The 17,678-nt window shown below is 39.0% G+C and overlaps 1 protein-coding gene across 3 annotated transcripts in view; it reads left to right on the plus strand.

Moving 5' to 3' along the window:
* The window catches only part of rasgef1ba (RasGEF domain family, member 1Ba), a 74,084-nt gene extending 56,936 nt beyond the window's left edge, over positions 1–17,148 (plus strand). For all 3 annotated transcript variants that reach the window (XM_044111983.1, XM_044111986.1, XM_044111985.1), the window contains 10 exons: positions 3,891–4,106; positions 4,499–4,573; positions 5,401–5,496; positions 6,042–6,144; positions 7,868–7,947; positions 9,676–9,771; positions 12,568–12,663; positions 13,445–13,568; positions 14,326–14,398; positions 15,633–17,148. In XM_044111983.1, the coding sequence (XP_043967918.1) occupies positions 3,891–4,106; positions 4,499–4,573; positions 5,401–5,496; positions 6,042–6,144; positions 7,868–7,947; positions 9,676–9,771; positions 12,568–12,663; positions 13,445–13,568; positions 14,326–14,398; positions 15,633–15,657 (984 nt within the window). In that variant the 3' untranslated portion in view covers positions 15,658–17,148. The remainder of the gene's footprint in view (positions 1–3,890; positions 4,107–4,498; positions 4,574–5,400; positions 5,497–6,041; positions 6,145–7,867; positions 7,948–9,675; positions 9,772–12,567; positions 12,664–13,444; positions 13,569–14,325; positions 14,399–15,632) is intronic.
* The last annotated feature ends 530 nt before the right edge of the window (positions 17,149–17,678 follow it).

The raw sequence follows: 17,678 nt of genomic DNA on the forward strand, positions 1-17,678 counted from the left end.
AGAGACGCAGTATTGTTTTGATGGCCATGTATTTTGATTTCGTATTAGACGAACAGAAGCTGACATTTAGCTGCGCTTAATGAAAACAGAAAGCTAATTGCGGCGAGTTTCCACGGTACTTTCCCATGAGTGAATTTCATGCTTGGTGGCAAAGAGATCCTGTTAGATAAAAATGAAACTCCTCTCTGCCACTGTTTCCACTAATGGCCATTACTAAACTAGTTTAAACATGCTGAGGGAAATTTTGTGGTGATGTTTATTTCAGTAAATCAAATCTGGAAAAAAAACAAAACTCCAAAAATGAATTTGGAGTTTTTCTGAACGTAGTTGATCAATCCTAACGATTTGTGCATAAAAGTGTCAAAGATTCTAGACGTCTGAGTAACAGAAAAACAGCATATAAACATTTGATTTACCATCAGAGTCAATGACGCTGAATATCCTGCAGCCATCAGGGAAACACAGGCCTCTCTCTTTGCTTGGCGTGACGAAGAACGAAGAACAAGGTTTTCAGAGAAACCTCAGTAGGACACAAATTGCCTCAGCAAAAGTTTGTAACTGTTTTGTTAATGTGTCCGTAGGTGATAAACTGATGCAGCGATTAAAACATGTCTTAGTGTTAAAAACGCCCAGAGGATGTTTCCTGGAAACCTCCATTGTTGCAGTAAATGTGAGCTGCAGTAAATGTCAGATATGAAGATCTTATCTTCATATCTGTTCATATCTGTTTTGCATTCAGAGTATTTCAGGGAATCTTTGGAAAACCAGGCACAAATGCCAAACCACAAGCAGGTCTGCTGACCAGAGTAAGAACCAGATTGTGCAGAGCTGCAGCTCTGGGAAAACAGACCCGGATCCAGAATAGATGTTCTGAACATCTGCTAAAAGCAGAGTCCAAACCACACTGAAAGCACAGCAAGACCTTGATCTCCGTACTGACACTGTCATTATGGATTTGGTTGGATATATTAGGAAGCAGCAGCAAAGAAGCAAGTCTAGCACTGGGATCTCCATTTATCCAGCTCGTGCTAGTTTGTGTTTTTACATGTAGATTAAAGCTGCAGTATATAACTTTTATTTAACAAGTATGGTTTTTGTTTTTAACCAAATTATTCTTTTGATGTGACAATATAACACACACTCTGAAAAATTTGACCTCCTCTAACTTCTCCCAGTAACAACTGCACAAATACATTCAGTCAGAAGAAACCAATCAGAGCCAGGAGGAGGGTTTTAGCGCTGTCAATCACTCTTGTGGTCAACCCCTCCTGCTTGTGGTTCACCATAACATAGTATGTCATGAATGCCGAGGCTAGCTGGCATTCTAGCTAGCCACAGATGAGGTGAAATGAATAGTTTTTCCACCATTAGCACATTGAGCATGTACAGGAAGTTGATTGGCAGCGCTAAGACCCGCCTCTTGGCTCTGATTGGTGCATTTTTGCAGACTGCAATAGAAGCACTGGTATTTTTTGGCAGCTTATCTGTCTGATACCAAACTGTCACAACATGATGACAGTTTTACTAAATCTGGAAAAAACATATTTTGGTAAAATATGTAAGCTTTACTGATGTAAGTTTGGATAATTTAGGTTTCATTCTGCCACTTCAGCATAACACACAATGATAACGTGCGTATCGCCCAAAGGTAGTTTAAAATATTCATAAATTAATTGCTGTTGAATTTAATTGTGTATGGGGTTTGAGTATTCAGAGTTTAAAACAGATAAAATACTGCAAGAACACAAAATCTCCTAAACAAAGTGTAGTTTCTTGTGCTAATATCTTTGCCCACTTGAAATAAGTCAAAACTAACTCACAAGTAACTATTCAATAAGATACGGGAGCTTGTTTTGGGTAAAAGAAATCTTGGAATATCGATCAAAATGTGCTAGTTTCATTAGAAGACATTTTTCCTAACAAGATGTTATTCCCAGATCGACCAGTAGAACTAATATTTCTTAATAATTATTTAAAAATTATTAACTTAAAACAAGCTCCCTTATGTTGCCCAAAAGTTACTTGTAAGTTAGTTTAGTCTTATTTAAAATGTGCTAAGATATTGTCAGTAGAAACCCGACCAAAAACACTTGGAAAGACTGTGTTTTTGCAGTAGACATGACGGTATGGTCCCCAATTATTAAACTCATATTGGTCCCAAAAGATTCCCCTTTTAAACTGGAGTTGTCAGCAGCAGAGTAGGAGTCAGCTGCTGTGAATTTGGGATTAAATGACGCAGTTGCAAAGATTGTTGGGTTAAAAGCAAACATCATTACTGCTGGGTGAGTAACAGTTATTCTTACCGCTTTCTAAGTTGAGCGCAGGGTTTTATTTGTGGATAAAATTCAAATTTCAGTATTTCTTTCATTAGTTCTGGTTGGATGAACATCTGAAAACACTTTGGCGTCTGCTTCAGATCAGGCGGTGATGCCGCGTGGCCAAGAAAAACAAATGCATTAAAAAAGCAAACCAGCCATGCCCTCAGTGGTGATGGCTGGCACCGAGCAGTCACCTGCCAGCTTCGGCTCGCCGCCAGGGTTCATGGTGTCGGCGAACACTGGGCTCCTGCTAGGCTCCCTCATTCGTAACACCAATAGTAGTGATGGAGTCCCTCTGTTAAGCAAAGGCAGAACATGCTGCCTCCGAGATCTGCAGCTAAATTTACCCAAGCCCAGCGTGTCGTCTGTTTGTAGTGGGGACAGAAGCAGCAGCAGATGGTTGACTTTGAAGTGGCCACCGGAGCGATTTTCACTTGTGGCATTCCTCGCTGTTGTCCAAGTGTTCAGTGGACTGTTGCAGCGCTGTTTTCAGATTGAGGCGGGATAGTTGTTCAATCTTTTGTTGGATGTTTGGAATATTACATTAATTTGTCAGCACTCAAAGGAAGAAAAAAAATAAGATCTGTTTTGGGTTAACTTGAATCAAAATCCTGGCTTCTCATCAGATTTTAAAACTGAACTGGCAGAAAGTCCAGCGACGAAAACTGAACTCCATCACCTTAGACTGCAAAGACACAAAACCTTACCAAGTATTTTTTTGGTCTAGTTTCTATTGCAAATATCCTAGTATACTTGAAATACGACAAAACTAAGTAATAGAAGACCTTTCAGCAAGATAGGGGCTCGTTTTAAGTTGATTTGTTTTTTTGCAGGGCAACCTCCTCCAAATACTCAAAAATCAAGCACACATGTACTTCTTCCCTGTGTGGACCATCTTATGCAACTTGTGGGCTGAACTTGGTCAGTGAGGGAACACTTATCTAACTGTGGTCTGTTTGTTGTCACAGGAAATGTTCAGAACAGGCCGACCTCTCAACCCCCGGAGCTACTGAGCCAAGAGCTCTGCCCTCTTGAAATCCATCAAACTGCCCAGCAATGGAGGCTTATGTAATTTCCAGATTTGGGTAGCAACTAGTTACATTTACTCAAATACAATTACTTGAGTAATTTTTTTAGGAGTATTTTTGTTCTTTTTACTTTTACTTGAGTAATTTTATTATGAAGTATTTTTACTCTTACTTGAGTAAAGGTTCTGGATTTTCAGAAACTTTAAAAATTACTTTAAAAAAGTGTCATGATTTACTGAATGACACTTTATGACAGCAGTCATAAATATTCATGAAGACTTACTCATGTTCATGACAGGTTATGTCATGTTTATGACTGTGTCATGACAGTCTTATTCACAACCCGTCAAATAAAGTGTTACCTACTTTTTTTACCTTTAGTTGAGTAAAAATATATTGAAGTATAGTTCTACTCTTGTGTACACTTTTTGGGTACTCTCCACTCAAATATTGCAACATCCTTTGCATTCCAGACAACATACCTTGTATAATTTTGATATCAAGCTCTCAATAAACTTTTTTCCCCTTTCTCTGTATCCTCCAGGTGTACAAGAAGGCGGTGGGGCAGATGAGCCAGGGTCTGATCAGGAGGTTGACGGTGCTCAGCCAGTACGAGGAGGCGCTGGTGAAGGTCAACGCCACGGCGGCAGAGCGGCTGACGGCTGTGAAGGCTAAACCCCAAGCAGCGACCCAAAGAGACTTGCTCTCCATTTGCAACGACCCCTTCACTGTCGCCCAGCAGCTCACACACATAGAGCTGGTACGCAAACGTTTACTTTCCAGTTTGATTCTTTGGCTCCTTGTCAAGGACAAACCCATCAAATTCCCAGGCGTGTTTGGCTCACAAGGCCAATTGTCATAATTCGGGTTCCAACAATCCTTTTTATTTTATTACACTGCTGGCTTTAAGTTGTCATGCCAAATAGGGCTGAAATGGTTAATCGGATTAATCGATTATTGAAATAATCGTCAACTAATATAGTAATCGATTACTGAGGAGAGTTGTTAATTTCCAGGCAACAAATCAATCCACTGTGTTGGAGTTACAGGGCTCTAATGTTGAGCAAAAATAATAATTAAAAAGCTTTAATATGTATAGAGGAGGTAACATCTAAAGATCAAGGGAGCTAATTTTTTCATTTCTGCTTTCAGGAGAGACTGAGTTACATCGGACCTGAAGAGTTTGTTCAGGCTTTCGTCCATAAAGACCCTCTGGACAATGACAAGGTAACAGCTTTTCTAAGAATAAACCAGCAGATAAGAAAGACTACACACAGATTACTCAATCTTTGTTCCCTGTCTGCACGCAAAGCAGCCCATCCGATCTGTCTTTTTATTATGGTTTGGAAAGCTCTAGTTTTCACTCCAGACGGATCTTGAGTTGACACAACATGGTTTCTGTCTGCTGCGCAGGTCAGAGTGAGGCCAGGTGTTTTCAGACTGCAGCAGCAGACCAAATATCCACCTCACAATCACACACACCTAACTGGCTATTTCCCCAAATCATCCCAGTGTCTGGATTACATGTGCACCTCATCTCTTAGCAACCGCTGCTCCTAAGGGTTTATATTGGGAAGGGGTGTGTGTTTTGGGTGGCGGGCTCTGTTGTCTGGCGTTCGGCTGCTAGGCAACAGACCCTTTTCTGGAAGGCGAGTTGATGAAGGGGGTTAGGGCTGCCATTGTGCCTGTGGCCAGTTTGCCTTGTACCCCCAACAAGCCCCTTCACAACAGAAATGACAGCGTTTGTGCATGTGCATGCGTGTGTGTGTTTGCATTTAAAATATGCCTGGCGGGGAGAGTGGCGTAAGGCCAGAGGAATGTGTGGAATCAGATCAAGAGGAATCCACACAAAGAAGCTGAATGCAACATGGGACAACTATTGTCCTGATGGAGGCACGGTGAAGTTGAGCGAGATGGGAGCTTATTTAGTTTGCTCAGTGATGCATTGACTGAGGGAGGAAAAAAAGGCAAATATAAGATTTATTTCACCCATCCGGAAATGTTTCAGGTTGCAGTTACCAGCGTCACTAATAGAAAACCTGTTATTGTTGCAGAGCTGCTTCAGTGATCGCAAGAAGGCCAGCAACCTGGAAGCCTACGTCGACTGGTTCAACAGACTCAGTTATCTGGTCGCCACAGAGATTTGTTTGGTGAGTGGCAAAACCTAGTCTTTGTTTTCCTGATTAATGATAATGAAAGCAGCAGAAGTTGGAATTCATTCTAAAAGAATGGAAAAAGACAAATCCCTGTAGCGTTACTGGAAGCAAATTTGGTGGAAATAATTTTCTCTTTTTCAATCTTTTCTAAATAAATATTATCTTATAACAGATGCTGGTCACACTTATTTGATTTTCTGTTAAACTGTTTGGCTAAGTTATGAAAATTAATGAAACATTCATAAATATGGTTACAACTGGTACATTTATGGCTCAAGGGAGTAGACACATTTTCTAATGTCTTGTAGCAACTAACTAACACAGCAGTGCTAATGCTAGCTGGTGTGTGCAGAGAAATATGAAAATCCCCAAATCCAAAGTGCTCAATATAGAGCTAAAACCCCAACAAACAAGGGTTACAAATGAAGAAAAAAAAACACACAGTGTAGTAAAAATCTCTGTATACAAACTGACCCTTAGCGCTTTCTCACAGGTTTTTAATTTCCGTTCATAATTCAGTAAAATTTTATTTTCAACAGCCTGTGAAGAAGAAGCACCGAGCTCGTGTCATCGAGTTCTTCATCGATGTGGCTCGTGAATGTTTCAACATCGGCAACTTCAACTCCCTCATGGCCATCATATGTGAGTTGTGTATATTTTTTATTTCCTCCCTAATCAGCTTTTTGCTTAACTGAATTGTTGAGAACTCCTCTTTCTTCTTTCTGCCAAATGTGATTAGATTTTGTTTCTCATTTTAGTTTGCACGACCAGTGCATCTTTGTAGCTTGAACCAATTACCAAACTGACATGCCAGATCCAACTGGGGTCTGCAAAAGACTCAATAGAAGTGTTTTGTGGATCTCTTTAAGGAGTCCAAAAGCACTTAGTGGTGAATCTCCTTAGGCACTATGTTGACCTCACTGGGGGCCCGGCGGACAGCTCTTTGAGCGTCCAAGCGGCACCAGGGCAGTGGATCTGGCTCCTTGCCCTGGCCTCAGGGCAGGAGGAGAGCCGGGGATCGTTTTGCCCAGAGTAAAGGGGGAAGGGGCAGAATCACAGGAGGACTGGGAACAAACCAGCCAAAGCAGATGGTCAACTCTGACCAGAGAGAGAGAGAGTCGACACACAATGGAGAGGAGGGAACATTGGAGTGCCAGCTGTCCTCTACCCGTCTCCCCTGAGAAACCGAGAGAGTGCCAAAGGCAAAACTGTCTACACCAGCCTCATCTCTAGGGAACCATCAGGGCTAGACATTACTGAAGTGCTTCATTCAAAAGGCTACCTCACCTCTGAAGGAAATCTCCTTATTCACCTTTATTTACCAAGCGGGATAGTTTTACACTTGATCAAATCTGAGGCTGGGTTTCGTTCTACTCCAACCAGATGTGATTTTGTTAGAAATTAGACTGAATACTAATGGAAAGAGACCATCACATCAAAAAACAAAATCTTACCTAGCATGTTTGGTCTGTATGGATACACTTGAAAAAAGACAAAGCTAACTTAAAAGTAACTTTTCAGCAGAATATCGGAGCTTGTTTAGAGTCAATGATTCTTTAATATTAATGAAAAAGTTCTAGTTTCATTGGCAAATTATTTAACTTGTAACATTGACAAAAATGTCTTGTAAGTGAAATTATCTACCAATAAAAAAATAACTTTTTCATCACTATTAAGGACTTATTGACTCTAGACAAGCCCTATTTCTTGCTGAAAAGTTACTTGGTAGTTGGTTTTGTGTTATTTCAAGTGTAGTAAGATATTTGCACTAGAAACTAAACCAAAAATACTTGGTAAGATTTTGTGTTTAGAAGAAAACTAAACCCAAAACATCCCAGCAAACTGCTGAAAATCACAGAATCTAAGCTAATAAAGGGTTTGTTTACACCAAAGCGAACACCAGTTTCTGGTGGCTTTGTTCTTAGATGGAGTTACCAAGGCGAGGTCAGATCTCACTTTCCTCCGCTCTGGTTTTTGGAAACATAACACTCAACCTGGATGGATCAGTTCTGAGTTTTGGATTTCCACTTTCTGTTTAGGAGCTGTTTTTGTCAGTGTGACCTGTGAGACACTCGAACATGCAGAGGGATTAGCATATGGGAAGCAGAGAGCTGGGAGGGGAAACGAGGCGTGCGTTAACTCTCATTGTTCCTCGGTCCTTGTAACTGGGCTGCATCAGAGGAAACAACATAAAGACTGAAAAAAAGAGAGCAGAGTGACGATGACTGCGAGGGGAGGAGGGGAAGGGTGCAGCCGGGAAAATGCCATGTGTTAATGTTATCATCCTGGCCTAAATGTGCAATGTCTTTATCGCTCATTGTGATTTTCTCTTCATTTTCTTTTTGTTCTTGTTCTCGTCTTGCAGCTGGGATGAACATGAGCCCGGTGTCCCGGCTGAAGAAAACCTGGAGTAAAGTCAAAACGGCCAAGTTTGACATCTTAGAGGTGAGCCTAAGAGGTTTTTTATGATTGTCATTCTAAAATTATGTGAAACCTAGTTTGACATCTTAGAGGTGAGCCTAAGAGGTTTTTTATGATTGTCATTCTAAAATTATGTGAAACCTTAAATAATTTATGTAATTTTCATATTCTCTATTAAAATCTGCTCATAGATTGTAATTTTGTATTGACTTACCAGAGAAAGTGTTCAGCCCCTCCCCTGCCTGTTGCTGCGTGCTGTTATCTGAAAGAAGGCTTCTACATTTTTCTCCTTGCTTATTGAAACACAAAAATATTTTATATTTTAAAAGTGCAGATGACAAGTTTCTAGTGGCATTAATGTTGAGCTAACCGAGCAGCTAGCCTGATGAGCTAACTTGTAAAGATATGTAGTCAATTGCTGGAGTTCCATTACAAATGTGCATAAGACCTTGTCAATATTTTGATAATGTTGAAAAAATACAGTTTTGTTTCATTAAATAAGAAATACAGTTAAAATTAGGCATGAATGTGTTTGTTTATGCAATTAGCTATTAAAACCTTGCAGCGCCATCATTCTCCTACCACTTCCTGGCGTCTTCTTGGACTTTTCCGCCAGTAGTAACATCTGGTTGTTGATCATGTGACTTGTGTGAAGCAAAACAAAGTCTTTCCCTTGCGGTTTTTTAAACTACACTAAATTTGATACAGCTGAAAAACCACCTCACACTAGAACAAAAACCTACTGAGTAATGTATGTATTTTCAAAATTAGTGAATTTCCATTAAGAAAATTTGTTTTTGTAATTCCCACTCGCGCAACTATGAGAGCTTGAAAACTTTCACTAAATTTAGGTGTTAATTTTATATTTTTGCTTATGTCTGTGTTTTGAAATCAAAGTAACAACGTTATAGATATAACATAATTAGCCTTAGCAGGGATCGCTCATATGCTAACACAAAAAGAGCGATTAGGTTTTACACTGTTTTTAAATATGTAAATGATGCCAAAGTTTTAAGTTGTTAAAGCTTTACTTTTAAATTTCTGCAACCAACAACAAAACTCCACACAGATTTGTGAGTCAAGCCAACCTGAGAGTAAAGGCTTTCAGCAAACAAGCGGCTCTAACAGCAAACACGCTGATCTGACAAGTCTGCAGATGGAGAGTGGGAATTCTGCAGCCAGGATGCCCCCAGATGTTGAAGACAGACACAGATCACTCAGCTTTCCTACACATCTCAGGAAGCTTTGCACACTGCAGGGGAAACACTCACAGTGAATACCAAACACTCTCAGTCAGTCAGTCTGATAAAAGATCTGACAAGTCAGCGGGGACTCTGCAGGACCTGAAAGCTTTTCAGATGCCGCTGTTATTTTTCCTTTATGTCTCACTGGAGATGATCAGCTTTTATTCTTCAGTCATATTCATCCTCTTTAAAAAGTCTTTTACTTTCCTGTTTCATTCCTCTGGGTCCAACTGCCGTAAATCCTGGACTCTCAAGCAGAAGTTGCTGCAGTGATGCTAACTTTATATCTCCTTTAAACTCAGAGGGTTCTCTTACTAAACTGTGGGAACATGTGAATGTGGGCCCCATATGTATTTTGTTCAGGTTGGATGGGTACTTTAGTGAACTTCAGCCTGTTTTTTAGCTCGGTTCCTGTTCGTACCGGCCCCAGATGTAAACGTTGGCTCACCCTTTGCTCTTGTCTTCGCCAGATGTTGAACTGACTCTGTGTCTGTCTTCCTCTTCATAGCATCAGATGGATCCTTCAAGCAACTTCTACAACTACAGAACAGCGCTGAGAGGCGCCACGCAGAGGTCCATCACAGCCAACAGCAGCAGAGAGAAGGTGAGGCTTCAACAAAACCCGACTTGGGATAGATTCTGAGTTTTTGTGACGTTTACTCCAAAAACAAATTTATTCCGACTCACAGCCTCAGACATGAAAGTCTGAACATCTGTGCTGCAGACTTAACATTTACATTTCAAACATCTGTCTGAGATACCGCTAAAACCACAGATTATTTTAGCAATTTATTATTCTGACGATTAATTAATTAATCAAATAAGAAATTTGACAAATTCTGCAGAATTTTAATTTTACTTACAACTCTTTCAAACAACATAAGAAATAGTCTACAAGATTCAAATAAACAACTAATGTAATAATTTTTTAAGTAAGAAAATTAACATTTTACTGCCTAAAATGCAGTAATATAGCATTCCTTAATTATTTGTAGCTAAGGATGCACATGCAACTAAAGTTGTTGTTTTTTTCCCCCCATCTTAAATACCAAATATATATATTTTATGTAGAATTTTGACCTAGATACTGGTCTATGTATGTTCTTTCAGCAAATGGCCTTTTTTGAGCATACATACTCCAGTCAATTATTAATCGATTACTTCAATAATCGATTAATCATAATTAGTCTGAAAAAATCGCTTCTGCTCTAGTCTGAGACTACCTAAATGAGTAATGGGGGTTTGTGTCTCCTTCAACCAGCATTCCTCTTTCGTAAAAAGTTCAGATATTTATCAAGGGAGGGAAAAACAAACGTCTGGTTGTGTCTGGTTGGCGTCTGCACGCCGCGTCCCTGCCGTATTTACGCCATCAGCAGCATCCCCAGACGATTCGGCCTCTGCAGTCAGGAGGTTGCATAACGGCGCAGCTCGGTGGGGACACGGTGACCGAGTCACAAGAGGAGGGGGTCCTGTCCAGCATGGCCGCCTGCCAGATCACATAGCGTTCTCTGACGGTCCCCTCCTCCTTCGAGCTTCCTCTCACAAACATTTTATTAACTGAGACGGATTGTTCTGTCAATATCCACGCGGCTCCCGGAGTTATTTTGGAGCGAAGATATCCAAACATTCCAGACTGAGAGGCAGAGGTCACGAAATGGAAAGTTCCCAAGCAGTCTGGTATGTTCCTGCTGGTGACCTCTCCTGTAAGGAAGGTTTGCTTATGACCTTCAAACCGCAGCAGATCAACAGAGGCTTCAGTTTAGCTGCTTTTACTGATTTAAAATGTCAAGACATTTGTTTCCCTGCTGACTTGTTGTTGCTGTTTTGCAAACTGCAAATCTGAAACAGACTTGGTGTGTCTGATGTTTGGTTGTGTAGCAACAGTTCTCTGTGTCTTTCAGTGACATTTCACTGAAAGGAATGCGGAGAATATTTCAGGATCCGCCTCTAATGCAGATTTTAAACTGTTTGAAAAAACGTTAATCTGTTAAACTGCTTGTTTTTAGTACAAATTAGCTTCAATTTGTAAACTGACATAAAAAAATGCCTTTCTTTCATAAACTTTCTTAACCATGTTGGCAGATTATTTCATTTATAATAAAACATTTTTCCCATGTTATAAGTGAAATAATCTGCCAATGGAACAATAATGTTTTCATGAATACTAAGGAATTATTGACACTAAACTAGCTCCTATTTCTTGCTGAAAAGTTACTTGTAAATTAGTTTTGTCTTATTTCAAGTGTGATCATATATTAACTCTAGAAACAAGACAAAATGACTCGTTGAGATGTTGTGTTTTTGAAGTGTTTGATTTCCTACTATGGTTTCTTCCTTGTTTCCTTCTCTTCCTGCTGTCTTCAGTCTTTTTTTTCTTTCTCTCTTCTTTGAGTTTCTGAGTCTTATTTCCAGCTTCCAAATTTAGATCCTGCTCTCTATAAAATAATTAGTGTTTCTGTGTTACATTGTAAAATAAACATTAAGGACTAATAATCTGGAAACTTCCCGCTTCCATCCAGAGTTCAACATGTTTGTTAGGATGTGCACGTGTGCTCGTGTTACGACAATTCACCGAGCGTGCTCACGAGTGTGTCCTCGTAAACATCATCCAACCCCTGCAGACCCTCGTGTTCAAGATCATCATGTTCCAGATTTGTGAACTCTCAGAGACACGGCTCAGTCAGCTGCTCCCAAATTTTCCCAGAAACATGTTTACAGTTGAAGTCACCCTGGAAAGGAGGCAAATCTGGAGGCTTGAGAAGGGAACAGAAAAACAAAAGGAGTGTGTGGTGGCTTCAGATGTGACGTACGACTGGATGATTTTAAGCGTGTAATACACAAAGAATTCAACACAAATAGCTTTTGATAGCTGCTGCTGCTCTGGTGGCTCCTAAAAGCATCGTGTCATAAATGTTTGATGGGTGGGGGGAAGTCAGGAAAGAGGTGACAGACTGGGGGGGCTTATTTGGGTCAGTGTGGCAGCTTTCTGCAGATGCCACTAATGCAAGAGAGAAAACAGTGTTGGATGTTAATTCTTAGTGGCATTTAATCACCTGATGTCTCCGCGAAGAAGGGAAATCCTCTTTAAGTGTAACATGAATTAATCAGATCTTCGTTTAGATGTGCGGTGACCTAAATCATTGTTTTGATAATAAATGTTTTAAGGAGATTTCTTCTTCTGTGAAAAATATGCTTGAATATATGATTATGAATATGCTTTTTTGTAAAAAAAATAAATAAAAATGACCCAAAAACCAACTGTGTTTACGGATCAGATTTGCTCCATTCTAGAATTTAATCACCTCTGCAATAAGAGTTGAAACCAGGTGATTATAACAAAGCGCCAAAGGGAAATCCCCACTTAAATCTCCCTTTTTCTTCTCTCCCTGCTGTCTTCCAGATCGTAATCCCGTTCTTCAGCCTGCTCATTAAAGACATCTACTTTCTCAACGAGGGATGCGCCAGCCGGCTGCAGAACGGCCTCATCAATTTTGAGGTAAACTGATCCTCAAATTTCCCCCTGAACACTAAAAATACAACAAAGGTAGTTTCCCCAGCGACAGATTTTGCCACACTCTGACTTTTTAATGTCACAAACTATTGAAATAGTTACTACACATGGCAACCAGTGACTGTTATGCGTTATCACTTCCCTAAAAACCAAAGAATAAGAGGGAAGTAGGACTTGGATGTTTGAACTTCAGCTGTGTTTCCATGGAACAGACATGACTCTGACCAAATATTATTTCCACTTACATTTTGTCACATGGTTATTTTAAGGTTTCACACCTTCCTGTGAAACTCTGCTCAGGCTTTTATTCTGCTGTCACCATGTTAAGATGTTTTAAAGCTATATTTGAACACATTAACACCTCAGAACAGCCAACATGGTGCAGCAAGTCAGGTTAACGTTGTTTCTGCAAAACTTACAAAGTATTTTAGTTTAGTTTCTAGTGCAAATATCTTGGTAGATTTTAAATAAGACAAAACTATCTTACGAGTAACCTTTCAACAAGATGTAGAAATTTATTTAGAGCCAATAATTTCTTAACATTAACACTCCCTTTATTGGTGATTCTAAAAAAGCTCCCATATGTTGCCGAAAAGTTACGTCTTAAGTTAGTTTTGTTTTATTTCAAGTGTACTAGAAGTTAGACAAAAGTAGTTGCCAAGATTTTGTGTTTTTGCAGTGTTCTACATTAATATTTGGCTTATTTAAAGTGTAAAATGGGTGTTAGAGGTTTTGAATAATAATTTCTCGTATTATTATGTTCCAGAAATTCTGGGAACTCGCCAAACAAGTGAGTGAGTTCATGTCCTGGAAGCAAGTGGAGTGTCCGTTTGAGAAGGACCGCAAGATCCTGCAGTACCTGCTGACCGCGCCTGTGTTTACTGAAGATGGTGAGCAGCTCATTGGAGGAATTATTGGCTTCCCTAACAGTACTCACAAACATTCTGTAGGACTAACTATAAGCTAATTTAGTCCATGTTAAACATTCACATGTTTACATCCATAAGGTGAACTTTAGTCACAGTAATCAACAGAACTTAGGTTCAATCCCAGGATAATCTTGGGTAGACCTCAATGAAATTGTTCAATTAAAATGATATCAAAGCTAATTTTGGCATCCACTGTTTTTTCCAGGAGTAAAATTTAAGTCCAGCTTCAGGTTTTAGCTCTCTTTCTTGTCACTGGTTCCCTTGGTGACCAAACACACCCATAGGTCATCAAAAGTCATAAATAAGGAGAAATTAGTAAATTAATTTGTAGTTCAGTACATTTATGTATGTATTTAGAAAGAAAAATGTTTGAAGGGGCCAAAGCTCACTTCCATCCCGTTTAGATAATCTGCATTCAGTGTAGCGTACTTCAGTCCTGTTTTATAAGTGGATTTATTGTAGTTAAGATGCAGTGAAGGCAGTGAAGTGGGCCTGTAACACACTACGAAGTTTTTTGTTTCATGATTTGTTCTCAAATGTCCAGAATGTCATGAAGCTCTGGGCCAAAAAGCAACCCAGAAATTTGAGTTTTGGAATTTTTATCACCTGAGATGTCGGTATCGGAAGTGAAAAAGTGGATTGGTGCCTCCCTTGCTTTTATTCTAGTTGGGAATCCGCTCATTAATAAAACATAATGATTTTCATTCGTTTTCTGCAGCTTTGTATCTGGCATCATACGAGAGCGAAGGTCCTGAGAACAACATGGAGAAGGACAGATGGAAGTCTCTGAGGTGTGTATGACCTTCCTCCTCCTCTTCCTCATCACCCTCTGTACGCTGTGGGGATTTCAATTGCAGCAAACAGAATCACACACCTCTACCCCAGACCGGGTTGACCACAGGGATGTAGGTCACGATGGGAGGCTGACCTCTCACTCTGCTCAGTAAACACACACACAGTGTCAATGCTCACCTCCACTGCTGATCATGTCAGAAAGCAAAATGCTCTTTTCTTGTTTATGTCTCACATTCTGAAGTCGTTTTTCAGTCAATAAGATTGTCATCCAATGACTGACGAGTTGTTCTTTTTACTTTAGTAGAACAAAGAAAACCTTTATCTGATACTGCAGAACAACCCCTCTGTCTGCATTAAATAATCTAATTTAACATTCATAGGTCAGATGGTCAGAACAAATCATAAGACATTTTAATTTTGACTTGAAGATCATATAATCACTCCTAGTTGTCGCCTGACTTATAAGTTATAACTGAGCTCAGTGTTGGTAACTAGAGCCGATAACTTTTGAAATCCTTCCACGTATTAGAGCAGCACGTCTTTGAAGCTCCACTGCCCCCTAGTGGACAGAAACAATACAATCTTAAAACTGTTGGGAGTCTCATTCAGATTAGCTTTATTTGGTAAATTTACATTACAAAAAAGGAAACAAAATAAAACACTATTTTGTAAACCATTAAATTTCCAAATAAGAGATGTGTGTTTCCATTACAGAAAACTAAACATTTCCCAGTAATAAAACCTCAAAAGAGTGTTTTAATTAATCATGATCATGAAAGTTCATTAACCATAACTAACTCTAACAGCAAACAATGTAATGATGTTTTTATTAATGTTTTATACATTTTATATTGAAAGAAACTGATTTAGATTATTTTTTACTTGCATAAATTGTTGTCATTTTAGTCTTTAAAATGAAATTTCCACTTAAATTTATATTTTGGTCGGTCTGATGATGTAATTTTTAAATATTAAATGATTGATAATTTGATCAGCTACTTGGTACTTGAGTAGACTTTTTACCAAATACTTTTTTACTCTTACTAGACTAATTTTTTGATGGCTACTTTTTCACTTTTATTTGAATGAAAAGATGTTAAAGTAGTGCTACTCTTACCTGAATATAATTTTTGGTTATTCTACCCATCTCTGATGTCACATCCTGGTGTCGCAATTCACTTACTTCCTCGCCTTTCTGTACTTACGTGTCTCTGTGTGCTTCCTTTGCAGATCCACTCTGCTGAGCAGAGTTTAAAGCTGAAGGAAGACAAACCCAACAAAGTATCCCAATCTCTGAAGGGAAGCGACAATCTCTCCTCAGACTGTGGAGGACTTTGAATGTTCCCCTCCCCAGCACTGAGCTGTGCTTACGACCCTGCGTCCTCCATGCTGTATATTTGAAGACAGCTGTTTTTCATCTCTTTGTATGACTTTATAGTCGTTTTGTTAAAGACACACTACAGACCTTCAGGGTGAAAAAGAAGGTTGATCTTTCTGTGTGCAGGTATTGGGGCTTGTTGCGCCCCCTGCTGTTTTAATACTTTTAATATTGTGTTAGCTGCTGGTCAGCTAGCAACACAGATATGCTACACACCTTCTGGTTCCTGATGCCAGCATTCTCTGAACAGAGAAGCAAAACTTTAATGCTGTATTTCACTAACACAGCATTTTGTCGAGTTTTCCAGTTCAACTTTCCCCCATCCCATAACTTTTGATTAGTGACTCTAACAGTGGTTGTGTTTCCATTAAAATGAGCGCAAAACATAATATTAATATTATGCTGATGTTGAAATAAAAATTCGCAAGTTTCTATTAAATAAGAAACAAAATTAAAATCCCACATGAATAAGCTTGTTCACAGGACGTCATAAAAAAAAAAAAGATCCTCCGACTACTTCCTGTTGTTTTCTTCTTCTTCTTACACGCCAGTGGCAACATCCGGTTGTTGATCATGTGACTCGTGCAACGCGAAGTCACATGATCAATGCAACAAACCCCTCCTCCCCCCAATTTTAGCCAAAACTCTATCAATATATATATATATTTAATTGTCGTGTTTCCCTTAAGCTAATTAATTTTCAACATGTCAAATTGCGCAATCCTATGGTAAATGGAAACGCAGCTACTCTGGTTGTGATGTGTGTTAAAAAGAAATGCACTGGCTGTATTTAAAAAAGACGTGTCTGTTATTTGTTGTCGTAGATGAGAACTTTTCAAAGTAGGAAGCAACACTTATTTAAAACCTGGCTGAATGGTTGAGTGGGTAAATGTTTTAGAGGATGGCTGTTCAAACGCGGCCTTCTGCTGCTGAGGTTTCGTGCTGCCCCCTGGTGGCCGGTGCAGAAAAAATTATTTGTTTTGCGTGTTTGAAAATGTATTTCATATTTGTTTTATTTATAAATGTGTGCAGTCACGTTATGTTTTCACCTTATTTAATTTTGTACTAGCTACATAACATCCTTCAGTATGTCTAGCCGTCAGATGTTTGTTTGATATTTTTATGAAAAACATATTTTTTTCAAGGTACCTGATCAGAGGATGAAGTTAAATGTGTTTTTGACTGATGTCTGCGTTGCCTTGACTGTTTCCACACAGAGTCCTGTTTTAGTTATTTGTGTCACTTTCTCACTCCCTCCCTGTGTCAATGATCCACTTGTACTTGTGTCACTGAAACAGAATAGAGAACCAGTTTATAACTGATTTAGTTGTGTTCAAAAGAGAAAGTTAATAAATTGTTTTGACTCATCAAATGACTTTTTGGTCTGTTATTATCTCTTATATCAGTTCTATGTGTTGTGCAACAAAATGTTTGGTTTGACATAAATAGCTATTAGAATAGGATAGACATTTATTTTTACTTTTTCAGCATTAGCAGCACATTTAGCTTTAGCACTAACAGCTGATAATGAATCCAATATAACACATTTTTGTTGAGTGTCCAGACCTGTTTCATGTATGTTAGTGAAAGAAAAGGAAAACTCCAGTAAAAAGCTCACGTTGAATGAATAAAATGATTCTTTATCATTCATCAATCTTACGAAACAAATGTTTATACCTCAGGGTCAATGGCATGACAATGATTTAAACAATACTTTTATGGTTTTATCCTGAGCTACTTTTCTCTTCCCAGATAAAATCTTTAAACCATTTGAAATTAGACAAAACTAACCTACAAGTAACTTGTCAGCAAGATATATGAGCCTCTTTTAAGTTAATTCTGAGATTATTTCACCTGTAGCAAGGCATTTTTCCCATGTTATAAGTGAAATAATCTGT

This window comes from Gambusia affinis, linkage group LG03, assembly GCF_019740435.1.
Source record: "Gambusia affinis linkage group LG03, SWU_Gaff_1.0, whole genome shotgun sequence".
Classification (NCBI taxonomy): domain Eukaryota; kingdom Metazoa; phylum Chordata; class Actinopteri; order Cyprinodontiformes; family Poeciliidae; genus Gambusia; species Gambusia affinis.